At 42.2% G+C, this 20,021-nt stretch overlaps 1 protein-coding gene and 1 long non-coding RNA gene across 4 annotated transcripts in view; one reads left to right on the top strand and one right to left on the bottom strand.

The window, feature by feature from the left end:
• Nucleotides 1-601, bottom strand: part of LOC117364630 — a 63,982-nt gene extending 63,381 nt beyond the window's left edge. The window contains exon 1 of the long non-coding RNA XR_004540287.1: nucleotides 477-601. This is a non-coding gene — a long non-coding RNA (uncharacterized LOC117364630). The remainder of the gene's footprint in view (nucleotides 1-476) is intronic.
• A 556-nt stretch (nucleotides 602-1,157) lies between these two features.
• DOT1L (DOT1 like histone lysine methyltransferase) overlaps nucleotides 1,158-20,021 on the top strand; it is a 604,393-nt gene continuing 585,529 nt past the window's right edge. For all 3 annotated transcript variants that reach the window (XM_033954025.1, XM_033954026.1, XM_033954024.1), the window contains exon 1: nucleotides 1,158-1,457. In XM_033954025.1, the coding sequence (XP_033809916.1) occupies nucleotides 1,377-1,457 (81 nt within the window). In that variant the 5' untranslated portion in view covers nucleotides 1,158-1,376. The remainder of the gene's footprint in view (nucleotides 1,458-20,021) is intronic.

The raw sequence follows: 20,021 nt of genomic DNA, 5'->3' as shown, positions 1-20,021 counted from the left end.
ACACATTTACCAACCAGTGCAAGCTTTGAGATCCTCTGATGTTGACTTATTAGATGTCCCTTAAGGAAGTCATACTGGAAGAATACCATTTGTACAATTTTCAGTGACTGAACCTAAATTTATCTAATAAGTTGAAATCCAGTTCAGGCCATCAATAGCGTTCACTAACTGTTATTATGTGTTCAATTTGTGGATGCCACGGAAGAACCATTCTGTATTTTGATACGTCAAAATTCAACATATTTTGATTTTAGAATATTTAAAGGTCAATCGAAATTGTAAAACTTTCAGGTACCACAAGGACTTTTTTTTAAATTATTTATCATTGTTTTCCATAAATACGAGCAGACCAACATGGCAACCATTTATCATTTCCCAAGCACAAGCCTCGTCACCCTAATTCCATTTTACTATGAACCATCCTTTCTATTTTAAGAACCAGCGTGTGCCTGCGTGATGTCAGACAGTGCACATACCAGTCCTCCGTAATTGTCCTCCCCCGACCCCCGCCTCCCTCGGGAGGGGGAAATTGAGCTCCGGTTGGTTGTTGCCAAGCACAAGATGGCGGTCAAATGACGTCATACACGGGGCAGTGTCGTTCTGGGAATGGAATATTTCCAGACAGTCCACGGTCTCTTCTCCAACCCTGTTATGCTTTTGCAGTTTGGTACATGCCGATCATAAAGCGCTTTCTGATAAACAACTTTTTACCTCAAGGCTCTTCTTCACCTTCCACCCCAAGTGCTGGAGAGGTGGTACTATAAACTCTGTGGTCTCAATGGAGGCGGACGCGAGAAATAATCAGAATAGAAATCGCTCAAATAATAATACCGCACAAAAGTAGACCAGAAAACTCAAGCAGTGAATTTCCCCTTCACACTGTTCCCGACCCAACCCTACTTCGTCAAAGGGAAGGAAAAAATAAAAAAAGCGCACCTCGGGGGCAGATGAGGACACTGCTCCCCTAAGCTTGAGGGGAGGGGGAGGTTTGTAGTGGTATCGCCCAGACATCTCTGGTTCTCTACACCTGCTTCACTTCTCTTCCTATACCCCCACTCCTCTGGAGACTTGGTTCCTCCCAACCCTCCCCTGACTCCTTCTCTCTTCACGCGCCCGGTCCAAGATGGCGCTGGCGCTGTGGAGCCGGGGACTGTAACTACAATACGAGGGGGAGCGAGGGAGGAGGAGGTGGAGAAGGGGCAGGAACAAGGCTGAAACCCTCCCTCTTGATACCCCCGCCGAGGAGTTACCACCCTCGCCACTACTGTTTGTATTTTTTTTTTTTTTAATTGAAGCTCTCGGTCCTGCCGTCCGGCACGCTGGGGCCCCCTTCGCTTTCGGCTGCCGTTTATTATGGTGGTGTGGCGCCGGGAAAGATGGGCGAGAAGCTGGAACTGAGGCTGAAGTCCCCCGTCGGAGCCGAACCAGCTGTCTACCCTTGGCCTCTACCTGTTTACGTGAGTACGCGACTCAAATGATAATTTTTTTACTTAGATACTGTATCTAGACATACAAAAGGGAGAGGGAGGAGGTGGAGAGGAGAAGGAGAGACAGCCCTGACCTTCTTCCCCTTCCTATCATCCAATGTCCATAGTCTTCTATCCAGTAAATCACGAGTCCTAAAAGAGAAAATCCGATTAGAGATTTCCCCTCCCTCGCTGGAAACTTGGGGGTGATCAAATAAATATCTTTTTTTGCTTGTATGTGGGTTACGAGAGAGAGAGAACGAGCAAGGAACTTAAACTTTGGGGTGGGGGGTGGGGTACGGCGGAGTTGTTTTTTAAATTTAATATTTAAATTTTTTTAGACATTTTGCAACAAAAAAACCACACTTCTTTCCCATTGTAATTCTGCAAAGTTGAAAAATGTTCCTTTTTTTTCTTCTTCAATATTTACTCTTGAAGTCTCCCACACCCGAGATTGACTTATGTCTAGGAGTTGCTTGTTGATCATGTGTAGTCTTGTTTTTAATTTGCTATCACCTTTTCTTAATCCGTACTTACCTTGTTTTTCCCTTTCAGCCGTTGGAAAGCAGACTTGTAACCGACGTCCCTTTTTGAACATGTAATATGTTGTTTCAAAAAGTGCGTGTCTTTTTTTTTTTTTTTTTTTTTACAATGTGCTTCTGTTTTTATGAAGAAGCATTAGTTTTTAGTTTGATATTTTTCCTTTGCTTTTGACAGCTTTAGCTGATTGATGGCCTCCCAGGAGGAAACTGTGAACTTTGCTGCAGATTGTAGTTAGTTAGTCCAGCGATTTAATTATTAATATTCAGTCTGATTAGGGCTGGCTGAAACATTACACATAAACTGTATTTCCGTTCAGTAGAAGTTGTTTGTGGAGTGTGATGATAGAGAATGCACATAATTTTATTCCTTTGTGTTTTTTTAAAGAAAGTCTTTTTCCATTATTTATTTTGCTTACTAAGAATGACAGTTGTCAAGTACTGTACTATGATAAGAGACTTCCTGGAAATTCTAAACTGAAACCGAAATGAAAATTCACAAGCCAATTTGCATGTTAGAGATTAGGTTTGAGAACTAAGTTACTCAGTTGTGTTTTAGAGTGTTTAATATTTATATATTTATGTACCTCTTGGATAAAAAGTAAAATTGATGAGTATTATCATGTGTTCTGTGACCTGATGTTGTTTTTAAGGTTTAAGATACTTTTTTGTCCTGTCAGTGGGATCATGCTATTTCTTCCTTACACTTCCGTGTTATTGATTGTCAAAATCGTCTTTAGGAAGCTTTATCCTGAATACTTTCAGTTTCAAAGGATATCAACCAAAACAACTTGCAAGTGTCTGAATGCAGCTTTAGGCTGACAAGTGTGCATGACTAGTACCTACATTGCACTCTCTTTCTGGTTGTGGTTTCTAATGCAGTGAGTACTACACCATCTATTTTTAGAAACCATGGTCATAGCAACATGTAGGCTTCACAGTAAGCTCCCATGCATATAATTCAGTTATTTCTGCTTTTGAAGTTTAATAGAATAACACTTGAATGTGCTATTCTGCTGCTGAAATCCTGTTTTTTTCTCTTTTGCATAAAATGGTAAATTGTGGAAATACAAATGTTAAAATAATTTTGATTGTTAGCTACTTAAAACAGTTTTTGCACTTTGCATGTTTTTAAAATCTAAACATGTGACTTACTAGCCTTTTTGAGCATTTTAGAAGGAGTAATCTGGTTAGTTTAGAGTAGCAAAAATAAAATGGAGGATGATGACATCTTAAGTTCCAATGTGAGGGCGAGAGCTCAATTTGCCAGGTAAGAGATATATAAAGGGACACCAGTTTTGTGGACGGATTTTCAAAACTTACCGTGCCTTTGATGATTGCTAAGCTGGTTCCAACTGGTTTAGTGTGCCAGAATTTTACCACCCAACAGTTATCAGAATGGCTCACTGTGGTCTTTTCTGAGCTTCCTGGCAGACTTCGATTCTGACATGCAAATGTAGTACAACGAGGTTATTACTATTAAAATGGTAGTAAAATGGGGTCTTAAATATTTAAATGAGCACTCCGGGTGATTCTTCAAACGAAAAGCTGGCTTTTAACAACCAAAAATTACCGGCTTGTCAGGGAGTGCTGGTGAAAACATGTCTCAGGTGCGTGTATCTGGCTGTGGCACATGATAAAAATAAAAAAGAAACAACAATCTCCTCCAAAAAACAAACAAACCTGAAACAAAACACACTATTCACATAAATTATAGTAGTATAATAGTAATGGGAAAAAATCTCAAAAGCACGTCTCAAGCGCATGTATTAAAGGTGTGTTTTATATGCGCTTTGTTGAAAGCCGATAATTGCCCCCTCCTTCCCCTCCATTCAATAGCACTGGCGCACCTTGACACAATGACATAGTTGTACGGATGGTCGCACCCCCCCAATGTTAGGTTTGAGGGGTTATGGTTGAAGCGGCCTTACAATCCGCAGTCCCGGGTTCAATACCTTCACAGAAGTTTCATTAGGGATAGAATCAATCTTGGTAAAGTGTGCCTTTTTGCAGATGATACCAAGATTTGTAACAGAGTAGACACCGAAGAGGGAGTGGAAAATATGAAAAAGGATCTGCAAAAGTTAGAGGAATGGTCTAATGCCTGGCAACTAAAATTCAATGCAAAGAAATGCAGAGTAATGCATTTGGGGATTAATAATAGGAAGGAACCGTATATGCTGGGAGGAGAGAAGCTGATATGCACGGACGGGGAGAGGGACCTCGGGGTGATAGTGTCCGAAGATCTAAAGGCGAAAAAACAGTGTGACAAGGCAGTGGCTGCTGCCAGAAGGATTCTGGGCTGTATAAAGAGAGGCGTAGTCAGTAGAAGAAAGAAGGTGTTGATGCCCCTGTACAGGTCATTGGTGAGGCCCCACTTGGAGTATTGTGTTCAGTTTTGGAGACCGTATCTGGCGAAAGACGTAAGAAGACTTGAGGCGGTCCAGAGGAGGGCGACGAAAATGATAGGAGGCTTGCACCAGAAGACATATGAGGAGAGACTGGAAGCCCTGAATATGTATACCCTAGAGGAAAGGAGAGACAGGGGAGATATGATTCAGACGTTCAAATACTTAAAGGGTATTAACGTAGAACAAAATCTTTTCCAGAGAAAGGAAAATGGTAAAACCAGAGGACATAATTTGAGGTTGAGGGGTGGTAGATTCAGGGGCAATGTTAGGAAATTCTACTTTACGGAGAGGGTGGTGGATGCCTGGAATGCGCTCCCGGGAGAGGTGGTGGAGAGTAAAACTGTGACTGAGTTCAAAGAAGCGTGGGATGAACACAGAAGATTTAGAATCAGAAAATAATATTAAAGATTGAACTAGGCCAGTTACTGGGCAGACTTGTACGGTCTGTGTCTGTGTATGGCCGTTTGGAGGAGGATGGGCAGGGGAGGGCTTCAATGGCTGGGAGGGTGTAGATGGGCTGGAGTAAGTCTTAACAGAGATTTCGGCAGTTGGAACCCAAGCACAGTACCGGGTAAAGCTTTGGATTCTCGCCCAGAAATAGCTAAGAAGAAAAAAAATAAAAATAAAAAAAATTTTTTTAAATTGAATCAGGTTGGGCAGACTGGATGGACCATTCGGGTCTTTATCTGCCGTCATCTACTATGTTACTATGTAATCAAATAAGCACAGCCAGATGTGATTGCATAAAGAATATAATATAGAAATAGACTTACAGAAAAACAATATTCATAAGCATTACAATTAAGGAGAGATCAAAGTAGTTTCCCTGCCTTACAGAGTCCAGAGAGAAGCGTGAAGTTCCAAGGAGAGGCAGAGAGAAAGGGGGATGGGGGTGATGGTCTAAGCTTCAGATTCCAGAGATAGAGCAAGAAAAGGGGTGATGTTGCGAGGGGGCTTTTATAACTTGGAATCTTATTCTAAATATAGAAACTATTGTATTTCCCAGTATCTTTCTGTTTAGAATTTGTAAACTGTTTGAAACAATAGTTAGTTTCACTGACCACCTGGATCCATTGTATATCCTAAGCTGTCCATCCTAAGCATCAGACATTAACACATCTTCTTAGCACCTCTTCGCCCTTCTTAGCTGCAAGTTTGTTTGTTACCTTTTAAGCATGATTTAATTAGGGCTGTTTGAAACAGTCTGCCTGGATGCTTTCTGTATGTGAATTCTGTGCATGAGCACTTGAGGGTCTATCTGCATCCATATCCCAGAGCCAGATTGATATAATTTCCCATAGGCCTTTGCTGACATTGGTTAGGACAACCAAAAATGCTGATTTCTAGCAATAGCTATGCTGACAATAGTGTTTGCTGGTAGTTCTCTCTTCCTATCTACCCATGCCATCCATGGGCGCACGTATATGATGTTCATAGGCATATATTTACTTTACGGCATGTGTCATGCGTCTGCCATGTGACCATATTGCGTTCCAGTAAGAGACGTCTATGAAATGCATGCATACATTCATGTGAAAAAATTAGGATGTTCATGAAATATTCAGTTCTTTCTTAAGAAATGTTCATATATCGATGTTATTTATCTCTGGAAAAAAAAAGGGATGTAATTGCAGGTCAACAAAAATTTTCCTTGATTTACTCATGAAACAAAAGATATCCACAAAAATGTGTATTCTAACTGAGGAATAAATTAGGACACCCTACACCCCAATAGCTAGTGTTACCCTTTGGCTGAAATAACTGCTGTGAGACGCTTCTTGTAGCCATCTACCAGTCTCTGACATCGATCTGAGGAAATTTGGCCCACTCCTCAATGTAAAATTCTTTCAGTTGTGAGATGTTTGAGGGGTTTCTTGCATGTACAGCCCTTTTCAAATCGCCCCACAGAATCTCAATGGGATTACGATCAGGGCTTTGACTCGGCCACTCCAGGACTCTCCATTTCTTAGTTTTCAGCCAGTCCTTGTATGTTTTGGATCATTTTTGTGTTGCAGGGTCCAGTTCTGCTAGAATTCCGGTAGAATTCATGGTGGATTCTATGATGATGAGCTGGCCAGGTCCTGCTGCAGCAAAGCATCTCCAAACTGTGACAGTTCCACCTCCATGCTTCATAGTTGGTATGAGGTTCTTTTCCTGGAATGCTGTATTTTGTGTACGCCAAACATCCTCTTTTCTGTTGTCCAAATAATTACATTTTAGACCCATCTGTCCATAGAACACTATTTCAGAAGTCCTGGTGTTTGTCTATGTTCTCTCTTGCAAACTTTATTCTGACCTTGATGTTTCTCTTAGAGAGCAAAGGTTTCCTCCTTGCACACCTCCCATGCAAGTTAAATTTGTGCAGTCTCTCTGATTGTAAAGGCATGCACTTTCACATCAACAGTAGCAAAAGCCTGTTGTAGGTTCCGTGAAGACATTTTAGGGTTTTTGGAGACTTCTTTTAGCATCTTGCGGTCTGCTCTGGGGGTCAACTTGCTTGGACAGCCAGAACTGGGCATGTTGGCAGTTGTTTGGAAAGTCCTCCATTTGTACACTATTTTCTGGACCGTGGAATGGCTAATGTCAAATTCTTTTGAGATCTTGTTAAATCCCTTACCAGGATGCTGCTGCTACAATCTTCTTTCTGAAGGTCTCAGCAGCTCTTGTGATCTCACCATGGTGTTCACTCTCACCGTAGCAGTCATGAGCACACCAAACTAAATGTCTGAGGTTTAAGTAGGGCAAACCTCCTTCAAAATGCTGAATAACGATATTCTATTCATGTGCACCTGATGTGATACACCTGTGTGTGATTTGAGCCACTTTAAGTGGGAGGATATGTGGGGGTGTCCTAATTTATTCCTCAGTTAGAACACACATTTTGGGGATATCTTTTTTCATGAGTAAATAAAAAAAATTAAAAAAAAAATTTGTTGTTTACCTGCAATTACATCACTTTCTTTTACAGAGTTAAAAAAAAAAGATTTGGCATCGATATGTGAACATTTCTTAAGAAAGAAGTGAATATTTCATGGGGTATCCTAATTTTTTCACATGACTGTATGGTATAGCTTTTCCTGGCACATGTGCACATTTACACACCTTTCTGTGTACTATTCTGTGCATGTGCTGATTGCTATCACCTGCAACTGATCTCATGTAAATTTGGTGAACCTCCACAAACCTCATTTGCATGCACTGTTCTTTGAGAATTGCTTGTCTTTTGGAATCGTTAGGTTTATGGCTGTTACAGCAGCCCATTGGATTTTACCGGTGATATTAGAGAATCTGGCCCTTGGTGTCTTTATTTATTTTTTTTTTTCTAGCACCGATAAGCCTAAATAGATTTTGTATATAAATTCATGATTCTCAAATTCCCTGGGAGCAGTTAATTACACTGACATTTGGTGTGCATATTTGTTTAGATGTAAACAAATCTAGGAAGTGTGACATGAGCCTCACATTGAAGTGTTCACCATGACTTTATACAAGTATTTCTAATTGTGTAAAATAAATGAGGTAAAATCTGTGATCAAGTACAGTCGACCCCGCTTAAGTGCAAGCCCTTTGGACTGGATCGCTACGTGCGCTTAAACAGAATGAGCGCTTAATTGGAGTACCAATTTTTAGTCATGAAAAATCACAGTACACTGTAGTCAAATGCAATAAAACTTTTATTAAAAAAGACAAACCGAATACAATGTAAAACGGTTCATTTATAGAAACAGAACTGTTCCGTCTAATGCAGAACACTGTAAACTTTTTAAACCAATATTACAATGTGCCTTCTACGCCTTCTCATCAGATTGTCAAGCTTCTGCAACCATTCAATCCACAATGTCGCTGTTATCCATGCATTTTTGTTGTTTTCATATTCAACAGGCAGGTAGGTGTTTAATGTTTTTGAAGCACCGAGGATTTTGATTCTTCCCAATCACCAGTGGTTCGAGCTTTTCACTACCGTCCATATTGCAACTGAGCAGCAATGCCAATCGTTCCTTTGGCACCTTGAAGCCAACAGTTTTGCTGCGTTTGAAAGCCAGTGTTCCATCAGGGATGGCACGCCAGTACAGGCCCGTCTTATCAGCGTTGAAAATGTCACATTGTTCATATCCACCAGTGACCGATGGCAACACTTCCAGGACCCATCTTTCTCATCCTTGTCTTTCTTTCTTAGAGGACCCATCTTTCTCATCTGTGTCTTTCTTTCTTCCAGGACCCATCTTTCTCATCCGTGTTTTGTTTTCGCCATGCTGCTTCTTAAATTTTATGCCGTTACAAACTTTCCAAGTTTCAATTTTATTAAAAGTTTGTTGTACACGCAATGTCAAGTTCTTCAATGTGTATGACAGTTTAAAATTAGGAGACAAAAAATAAAATAATTTTATACAAATGTACAGTGTATACGTACAAATAATTACTGATACAAAAGGAAAGGAGGGTGAACTATAATCTTTAAAGAAAATAGAGTTACATTTAGGGAAAAAAACATCTGGAGGGTAATAAAAATAATCTTGATAGCATGGCTAAGCCTAGAGGAGAAGGTAAAGGAGATTGCGACTTATACGTAAAGTCTGATTAAAATTAGGTATTGGAGCATAATCACCTCTCTAATCATCCATTTGTTGCTTTGAAGTCTTCTATGCCCAGTTCTTCAGATAACTGTGCCGCTTTCTCCATCAGCAGAGGTCCACTGATTGGCAGTTGCCGACTTTTAGCTTCAGCAAACCATCGCAGCAGCGCCTGTTTAACGTCTCTAGCCTTCCCAATTCTTTTCCATTTTCTGGTAGGATTGCTGCTGTTTTGCCAGTCTCTCAATATGGCTTGCTTTTTTTTATAAATCCGAGAAATCAGGCTAGGATGAACGCTGTAATGTTTTGCAATAGAGATCTGACTCTCCCTTTGGTCAAGTCTCTTTAAGATATCGACACGTTCAGCCAAAGGCTATGATTTTTGTCCACACAACGCCATGGTGCAGTTCCGAAAGTTCGAACACCTGGCCAGGCTTAGACTGCTGTTCTGAAACACGTAGCTCATCCACGTCAGAACATGATTTCTTTTAACTGGAGTGAACGTAAAGTGAACGAATAGAGGTGGGACCTATAATAGTACGCAAAAGCGGATTGTGTGCTTATCAGAATTGCAAATATCCTGAGTTTACGGCCATTGACTTTAATGTAAAAAACAAAAAACAAAAATGGGACCATGGTGGTCAGGTGTGATAACCGAAGCATGCACTTAGGTGGAGTCGACTGTACTGTTATTTTTCTAAGCTTGGTTGACATAAAGAAACCATTTGACTTAAATGCATTCAGAATAAATTGTCCCCTGTTTTGATTCTGATTAAAGCAGGGTTCAAAAACAGTAGTAGTTTCAAGTTTTATTATTTTTAATATACCGACCATTGACAAGTATCTAGCTGATGTACGCAGGCAGATAGAAAAACTAAAAACTGACAAATCCCTGGGTCCGGACGGAATCCATCTAAGGGTTCTGAAGGAATTAAAGGAGGAGATAGCGGAACTTACTGCAGCAAATTTGCAATCTATCCGTGAAAACAAGCATGATCCCGGAGGACTAGAAGATAGCCAATGTTACGCCCATCTTTAAAAAGGGATCAAGAGATGACCTGGGAAACTACAGAACGGTGAGTCTGACCTCGGTTCCGTGAAAAATGGCGGAAGCACTGATAAAAGAAAACATCGATGAACATTTTGAAAGAAACGAACTTCTGATAACCAGCCAACATGGTTTCTTCAGGGGGAGATCATGTCTAACAAACTTATTGCACTTCTTCGAAGGAATTAACAAACGGATAGACAAAGGAGACCCCATAGACATCATATATCTAGATTTCCAAAAAGCCTTTGACAAGGTGCCCCATGAATGCCTACTCTGGAAACTGAAGAACCATGGGGTGGAAGGAGACGTACATAGATGGATCAGAAACTGGTTGGCGGGTAGGAAACAGAGGGTAGGAGTAAATGGCCACTACTCAGAATGGAGGAGGGTCACGAATGGGGTCCTGCAGGGCTCGATGCTCGGGCTGCTGCTATTTAATATATTCATAAATGATCTAGAAACAGGGAGGAAGTATGAGATAATAAAATTTGCAGACAACACCAAACTATTTAGTGGAGCTCGGAATAAAGAGGACTGCGAAGAATTGCAAAGGGACTTGAACAAACTAGGGGAATGGGTGACGATGGCAGATGAAGTTCAACGTTGAGAAATGTAAAGTATTACATGTGGGAAACAGAAACCCGAGGTACAACTATACGATGGGAAGGATGTTATTAAATGAGAGTACGTAAGGAAGGGACTTGGGAGTAATGGTGGACATGACAATGAAGCCGACGACACAGTGTGCAGCAACCGCTAAGAAGGCAAACAGAATGCTAGGCATAATCAAGAAGGGTATTACAACCAGAATGAAAGAAGTTATCCTGCCATTGTATCGGGCGATGGTGCGTCCGCATCTGGAGTACTGCATCCAATATTGGTCTCCGTACTTTAAGAAGGACATGGCGTTACTCGAGAGGGTTCAGAAGAGAGCGACGTGTCTGATAAAGGGGATGGAAAACCTTTCATATGCTGAGAGATTGGAGAAACTGGGTCTCTTTTCCCTGGAGAAGAGGAGACTTAGAGGGGATATGATAGAGACTTACATGATCATGAAGGGCATAGAGAGAGTAGAGATGGACAGATTCTTCAAACTTTCGAATAATAAAAGAACAAGAGGGCATTCAGAAAAGTTGAAAGGGGACAGATTCAAAACGAATGCTAGGAAGTTCTTCTTTACCCAACGTGTGGTGGACACCTGGAATGCGCTTCCAGAGAGCGTAATAGGGCAGAGTACGGTACTGGGGTTCAATAAAGGATTGGACAATTTCCTGCTGGAAAAGGGGATAGAGAGGTATAGATAGAGGATTACTGTACAGGTCCTGGACCTGTTGGGCCGCCACGTGAGCGGTCTGCTGGGCACGATACACCTCAGGTCTGACCCAGCAGAGGCATTGCTTATGTTCTTATGTTTACAATGCTAACATAAAATAAAAGATTAAAAGACTTAATTTCCCACCCTGGCTTGGGGTTTAGTTGACAGGAAGATTCACCTAAGCTATGTTCAGATTTTTTACATGTATGAGGGTTTTAAGAAAGACACCTTTGCCCCACTATAAGTGGTAATTTGAAAGCCTGCAAGTATTAGGGGAAATCACGTGACTGCAACCAGCATAGACGCATAAAACACTCTCTCCTGTCGGCTAAGTATATTTGAAGAATCTTATCAGCTGTACTCATCAGGATTCTGCAATCCTAACTTTAACTTTAGAGAGTGCCCTCTCGTTTTCTCTACCTTGGAGAGGGTGAACAACCTGTCTTTATCTACTAAATCTATTCCCTTCATTATTTTGAATATTTTGATCATGTCCCCTCTCAGTCTCCTCTTTTCAAGGGAGAAGAAGCCCAGTTTCTCTAATCTCTCACTGCCTGGCAGGGATTGAGGGGGACTGGCTGCATAGCCTGGTAGGGCAGGGAAGGAAGGGAGCTAGATGCAGAGCCTGGTAGAGAAGGGGGCTGGGTGCAGAACCTTGCAGGGAAGGGAGGGAAGGGGCTAGGTGCAGAACCTGGCAGGGAGGGGGGTCTTGAGTGCAGACCCTGGCAGGGGAGGGTGTGAGGGAGGGGACACTGGGTGTAGATCCTGGCAGGACATGACACTTGAATATTAAGCCTCATCTTATATTCGAGACAACCAATTTTCCTCCTTTTGGGGGGGAAATTGGGAGTCTTGACTTATATTCGGATCAACTTACATTCGAGTATTTATGGTACTCTATAATTTTCAAGTCACTCTGTTTTTGCTTGTACCCCAAATTTACCTTTGTTGTTTGTTTCTTTACCTTCATTTTCTGCAAGGAAATAAGCTCGTTTACCTCCTACTTTACAAAGCCATGCCAGCATTCCCAGCGCCTGCTGCAGCGGCAACAGCTCGGATGGTCATGGGAATTCTATGAGTGTCGGAGTTCTTACCGTTGTGGCCGGTGCCAAAACGCTAGCATGGAAAGCCTTTACAAAGGTAAAGGAGGGCCTTAGTGAGGTTGAAATCTCAACTAAGTCAGAGCACATTGTGAGGTCATTGAATATTTGCAAATCTGTCCTGCCTGCATTAAAGTCAATGCAGGGAAAGATAGAGCCCTCTATGGAAGTAGCGATCATCAAATGGTTTGGTTTGATATAACAGCTAAAGTGGAGGGAGGCTGCACAATGAGGTTGTGGGTTCAAACCCACGCTGCTCCTTGTGACCCTGGGCAAGTCACTTAATCCCCCCATTGCCCCAGGTACATTAGATAGATTGTGAGCCCACCGGGACAGAGAGGGAAAAACTGCTTGAGTGCCTGAATAAATACATGTAAACCGTTCTGAGCTCCCCTGGGAGAACGGTATAGAAAATTGAATAAATAAAAAAATAAAAAAATAAATAAAAATAAATAATTAAAACTCCTAGATTTCAAACTTATGGACTTTAATAAAATGGGAAAGTACCTGACGAAAGAACTGTTAGGATGGGAGGACATAAGAGAAGTGGAAAAACAGTGGTCTAAGCCAGTGGTAGGCAAACTCATTAGTCAAAAGGGCCAAAGATCAGCAGTACAACAATTAAGATTTCTTTTGAGAGCCAAATTTCTTTTCAAGAACCATGTTTTTAGGAGTCTGTTTAAATTAGCTACTAACATTAAATAAAACCAGATATAATAATAATTTTATTTATTGACAAAAAAAATCTTTTTCTACCTTTTGTCGTTTCTGCTTTAATCATCTTGTCTTCACTCACTTCTTTCTAGCCAGCATCTGTCCTCTCTGTCTTCCATGCAGCATCAGCCCCTTCCATGTCTGCCCTCTCTCTCTGCCCCTGCCATCCACTGTCCGCCCTTTCTCCATTCCATATGGCATCTTCCTTCTTTCTATGCTCCTTCCATAAACTGTCTATCTCGTGCCCCTTCTCTCCTTTGTATATGATTCATTTCAGATCTGCCACCTCTCCATTTTTCTCTGTCACCACCCCCTCTCCTATGCTCTGGTATCTCTCTCTTCTTTCCTTCCCACCCCACGGTCTGGCATCTGTATCCTTCCCTTCCCTGGCATCTCTCTCCTTTACTTTCATCTCTCCCTCCCCATCCATGCTCTGACATCTCCTCCTTCCTTTTCCCTTGGTCTGGCATACCTTCCTCCTTTCCTCCATGTCTTGGCATCTCTCCCTCCCTCCCTCTTCTCTCCATGACCTGGCATCTCTTCCTCCCTTCCCTCCAAGCCCTGGCATCTGCTTTCATTCCTTCCTTTCCCTCCAGTTGGGTACGGCAATTCTCTCCCCCTATGCTTCCTTTCTTCCTTCTGTCACCCCGTCCCCGGTCGGCAGTGCAGCCCTTAAGCGGGTGCTCCAAGGTCTGGTGTCATGAACTTCTTCAGGCAGCAGCAGCAGCATTCACAATTTGCTGCTGTTGCCGGCTTCGGGCCTTCTTCTCTGTTGGGTCCTGCTTTCATGGAAACAGGAAGTAGGCAGGACTCAGCAGAGAAGGCTCAAAGCCGGCAACAGCAGCTAATTGTAAACGCTATTGCTGCCCAAAGAAGTTAAAGATGCCAGGCCTTGGAGCACCCAGGGCAGACCACTTCTCTCTCTGTAGCCGGGGCCCCTCTGAAAAGGAACAATTAGCTCTTCCTCCCATGCGAATCCCACTGACCCACCCCAAGGCGACCGGAAAACCTCCCTCCAGTACTCGTCGGCCTTCTTCTGGTGATTCCCTCTGCAGCGTCCTGAAATATTAAAAAACCCAAGAAGAAGAGTACAAAAAGGACTACCGGGTGAAACTGAAAGAAGCCAAAATGGAGATATGTCTAGCGAAAGCGCAAATCCCTAAAAATGTAAAAAAGGGAGACAGAATTTTTTTTCAAATATATCAGTGAAAGGAGGAAGATGAAAAATGGAATTGCTAATCTAAAAGATGCTAGGAACCGATATGTGGAGAAGCGACGCATGCTGGACAACACATGGTATTTCAACGACGATTGAACAAGATTGAATTTCTACTAACGGAGCGTGAGGACATGATTAATAGAATGAGAAGGAACAATATAAGAATCCTTGTACTTCCTGAAGCATCGGAAGGTAATGATGCTATCTCATTCTTACACTCTGTAATACCCAAGCTTCTGAACTTACAATTTACTCCACTGTTAGAAGTTGAGTGGGCCCATCTAGATTTTCTATGGTTAAACCTTCTCCTAGACCACTGATCATAAAATTGTTGAGATATTCCTATATGCTGCAGATATTACAAGCAGCCAGAGCTAGTCCTAATTTATAGTATGAAGGCAAAAAATTCAATTGTTTGTGCCTGATCTCTCCAATGCCAAGACTAAATGGTATAAACTGATTTGGGATCTCCGTCCGAAGTTAAAAGCATGAAAGCACAATATAGTTTATTTTACCCTACCAAAATGAAAGTCACTTATAACAATGTTTCTAAGAAGTATGATCCTGCTGTGTTGCAGAAATTTGTAAATGAACATTCTGAACACCCTGAATTTACCTTTTGAAATGTTTATTCTGACCAATCTCTGTAGCTTATATCAATTCAGTGATTATTTTCATATGCCAACATGAAGAAATGTGCTTTTTCCTGCTAGATATGTGCCTCAACTATATTTCCATGCTTCTTTATTTTGGTTTTTTTTGTGTGAATTATCCTGTTCGGTATTATTTGCATTTCATCATTGACTTTATCATCTTGGTTTTTTGCCTGTATAAGAAAGGGTCTCCTCATGATATTAAATTTAGAATATGGATAATTGTTTGCAGTTCACAGTCTCTCTCATTAACAATAATGAGCCTTAATGCTAAAGATTAAAATCACATCTTTAAATGTTAAAGGCTTCCTTAACCCCATGAAGAGGAAAACAATTCTTATATATCTGAAAAAATTGAACTGACATTTGCTTTCTTAAAGAAGCCCATCTGAGTGAGTCTGAAGCTAAAAAAACTCAATGGTAATTAATTTGATCAATGTTATACATCGCCTGCAAGCAAGAAAAAGAATGGAGTAGTTACCCTTATTTGCAAATCATTTCCATTCTGAAGGGAGGTTGTCACAACTGAATGGAGAGATAAATGGTTCACCCATTATACTTATAGTATATATATATATGCTCTTTAGTATGGTCTATGGAGAAGAAAAACTAATCTTTGCAGACTTAACCCCTCATTACTTCCTTGTCATCAGCAGCAGATGAATCCAGCAGCTGGAGATAGAGAGCTCTGCCAATTATTCGATGATCTGCTCACTGGAACTTCAGTATTTTCTATCTCTGCAGGCGGATAGATGGTCCCTCTTCTTTTTCTGGTTTCATATGCTGTGTTACATGGCCAGCTGGTAGTAGCTCAATCTGTCTCCATAAGGTTTGATTTCGCTTCTGTTTGTGCTCTGCTTATTCCATTGAGCATGGGTCTTAGGCTTCCTGGTTGCATATTTGGTTACAGCTGGTGGTGCCAGTCCCCTACCCTGTGGTCCTCTGTACTGCTTGCCCTGTGCTACTACTCCCTCTTCACAGTTAAAAACAAACAAACCAAAATTACAAATACAGGCAAACCGAGAGGGAGTGCAGTAGTCTTGGCACATTTGCAGGTAACAGCAGCCAACTATCAGTCTGTAGGTAACTGTGAGTATGCTTATTTATCCCAGGACAAGCAGGCAGGCTATTCTCACATATGGGTGACATCATCAAGGGAGCCCGGATGCGGAAGCTTGCAAGCATACTTGCTTGAAGAAACCAGAAGTTTTGAGTTGACCACACCGCGCATGCGCGAGTGCCTTCCCGCCCAGTGTAGGATGTGTCTCCTCAGTTCTCAGTTTTCTGCGGATCTGAGAAGTCCGTCTTTGACTCTCTGCGTTTAACTTCGTTACTTCATGCCTTCTCTGAACCGCGGTTTGTATTTTTTTCTTCACGAATCGCTGTTCTTTATTTCTTTTATTTCTAGTTTTAAAAAAAAAATTTTTTTTCAATCTTCCGTCCGACTGCCGGGGCAGACCGCTCGGCCGCAGTCGATTTTGCGGCGGCCGTTTTTCCTTCTATGTCCTGGCCTGTAAGGCTTCAAGAAGTGTAGCCAGTGCCAGCGTGCGTTTCCCTTACGAACCCACACCATCGGTGCCTCAAGTGCCTTGGGCTGGATTATCAAACGAAGTCGTGCGAGCGCTGTGCTACTCTTCAACCTCGAGCCCTTAAATGTCGTTGTCTTTTGGTGGAGAAGCTCTTTGGTATGGATTCCTCCTCCGATCCCTCGACTTCGAAGGCGACCTTGGCCTCACCTTCGACCGAGGAGACTCCTGCTTCTACTGCTTCCACCTCGAGCCTCATCAGACCTTCATCGTTTGCAGCGGCTCTCTCCTCGACGACGTCTGCTTTATCTTCCCCTGTATCCTCAGGTCAGATAGCTCAGCAGAAAGTTCCAGCAGTGGTGCTTAAAGTGCCTATGATTTCCAAGTCGAAGAACATTTACACTGCCTCGGTGGAACCTCCAGCCAAAGCAGGTAGTCCGGTTTCAGACGCGGATCCATCCTTGCCGGCTTCTTTCCAGACCATGTTGGAGAAGCAATTCATTCAGTTCCTTACTAATATGGGACCGAAGCTTCTTCCTCTCATCCAGCCTGGGCATTCTGCAGACTCCCGCAAGGTTGAGCCGCTTCCTTTGCCTCAGTCTGAGCTTACACATTCTTTGCAGGGAGCAGAGTCTCTGCGAGTGTCTGGTCTGGCATCTAAGCACGTAAAGCAAGGAGCAGAATCTTTGCAAGTGCCTCGGCAGGAATCCTCACACTTTACAAGGAGCAGAGTCTTTGTGAGTGCATCAAGGTTCCTCCTCCAAGCCTCTGGAGCTTCGATCTACAGCCTCCAGGCCTATCCATTCTTTGGTGGTATCGGCTGCTTCTGTCTCCGAAGCGAAGTCTCCTCGATCTTCGAGATCTGCTTCCAAGCACCGTTCTCACCGACGATCGAGGCCCTCATCGAGGCATACTTCCAGGCATAGTTCTTCTTCTAAAGAATGTCCCTCTTCAACTAAGTCTCGATCTATTCCTACTTTGACTAGACCGCCGACTCCTCGATCGAGGTCTCCACTTCCACACCTCGAGGATGCAGCGGTTTCGATTGCTTCTTCCAAGTCTCCATATTCTTTTGATGCCTTTATTCTTGCCGAAGCTTCATCTTCGACCCAGGCTGATTTGACGACCTCGAGTCCTTCTCGAAGCAAAGCATTGGCAGATCAGCTATCTTTTTCCTCTTTTCTTCGTCAGATGGCTATTGACTTGGACCTTCAATTAAATGCTGGTTCCAAATACTCTAAGGAGTATCTCAAAGTCATGCATCTACCTCAACCTCCGGCAGAGTCCCTTAAGCTTCCTCCTCACAAGCTTTTGTCTCAGACTTTTGCCAGATGCCTGGAGACTCCTTATACCATAACAGCTGTTCCAGTCTAATTGGACTCTAGGTATAAAACTGTACATCGCAAAGGGTTTGACAACTCACAGTTATCTCATCAATCCCTGCTTGTGGAGTCCTCCTTAAAAAGATCCCATCCTTCCAAGGTTTATGCCACCGTTCCTCCTGGAAGGGAAGGGAAAACTAAGGACAAATTCGGACGTCGCATCTATCAAAATTCTATGATGTTCTCTAGAGTCCTCAATTATAATTTTCATTTTATTACTTATTTTGAATTCCTCATAACTCTTTTACCTAAACAGTGTTCTCCCCAGAAATTTTTTCCAGCCGGGTGGCATGAAAAAGTAGCCGGGCGGGATGGGGAAATTTGGTGGTGGGGAAAATGAAAAGGTACTTTTACTAAGGCTTGCTATAGCCATTTTAACACACGCTAACGTGTCCATCATAGTTTATGGATGCATTAGCGTTTAGTGTGCGCTAAAATAGCTAGCACGCCTTAGTAAAAAGATCACAAAATGTGCACGATTTTTATTAGTTAATTATTTTCCAACGCTCAATATGACTTCCTTTTTTAAGGTTTGACACTTAGGCAGTGTTCCAGTAGCATTTAAGCCACCCTTGAAAAAAAGTAATGCAGATCCTCTTATTCCGAATAATTAATGACCAGTATCAAACCTTCCATTTCTTTCAAAACTACCGTACTTCAAACTCAAGTTGAATCAGTTAATGCTTTGCATCCCCGGCAATCTGTGTTTTAAGACACAGCACAAAGACAGTAGTTCCTGCCTTAGGGCTCTTTATACAAAACTGCGATAGCAATTCTGCCACAGCAAATGCACTGAAGCCCATAGAAATTGAATGGACTTTGGTTCATTTGCTATGGGAGAATTGCTACTGTGGCTTTGTAAAAGGGACCCTTACTTAGTGAACTCCATACTAGTCACCTAGAGACCAATGTTTCTCAACTTCTTCAAGCCAAGTACCCCCCTAAGTCTAACAAATACCAACTGAGTACCTCAGTCCAAGCTCCGTCCCTGACCCCACTCCCATTATAATAGTACTAATTGTAATGCAATTTCTTCCATTCATTTTTCATGTACACACAACCCTACTGTACAACCATTAAAATACTCCTCCCCAATGTCAAAATTATAAAAATCCTATTAATACAAAAATAATAATAATGCAAAATACATTTATAAGTCCAACTTTAAAAGCAAGGATAAGCCTCCCCCAATACACCCCCAAACAATAAGATGTATAATCTAGAAAAGTATTTCTCTACAGCACTGCAACTGCATCAATAAACCCAGGACTACCATACATTCTTCAAGCATCCAGTCCCTACTCTATTAAATAACACCAGTTAAGACCCTCCCACTGCAAAATCATTTTTTTGGGGGGAGGGGGGCAAGGTCACAACAGTTCATAGTCATTCGTGCGCGGGACTTCAGCGCACCAACATTTCAGCGCAGACAGATCAGCACAAGACTCCAGCAGGCCGCCTAAAAAGTTACTTTTAAAGAGCTCCGATGCGGGGTGTGAGTTGGGAACCCCCCCCCCAGTTTACTTCATACTGTTCACGCTGCCATTAGGGGGAGTTGTGGGGTTGGAACCCTCCATTATAGAGTAAATTTAACTTTTTCCTGATTTTTTTAGGAAAAAGTTCAGTTTTCTCTATAAAGACACCCCCCCAACGGCAGCGCAAAAAATATGAAGTAAAGTGGGGAGGTTCCCCCCCCACCCCCATCAAAGCTCTTTAAAAGTAACTTTTTAGGCGGCGCGCTGGGGTCTTGCGCCAATTTGTCTGTGCTGAAATGTGGGCGCGCCGAAGTCTCGCGCGCTTTTGTCCTATCACCGGTCAGAAGTAGCTTTCACTATGTTTTATGTTCCAAAATACGTGTAAACATAAATAAATAAATGTGCTTAGACTTCCAGACTTGTGTGTTTAAAGTCAAGGGTTGAATGGAAAGAGTTAATCCTAAATACCAGAAAGTCACAGGCAAATAATGAATTAGTTTAGTCACAGTGGCACTCGGTGTCTCAACTCCTGAGGCTCCGACTGTAAATGGCCTTGGGATAGTTGTGTCTGGTTAGCGGTTTGGGGCTTGTGGGCGCTG

Source organism: Geotrypetes seraphini, chromosome 8 (assembly GCF_902459505.1).
Source record: "Geotrypetes seraphini chromosome 8, aGeoSer1.1, whole genome shotgun sequence".
Classification (NCBI taxonomy): domain Eukaryota; kingdom Metazoa; phylum Chordata; class Amphibia; order Gymnophiona; family Dermophiidae; genus Geotrypetes; species Geotrypetes seraphini.
Note: the sequence above shows the minus strand (reverse complement) of the source record. Positions and strands in the feature narration are given on the sequence as shown.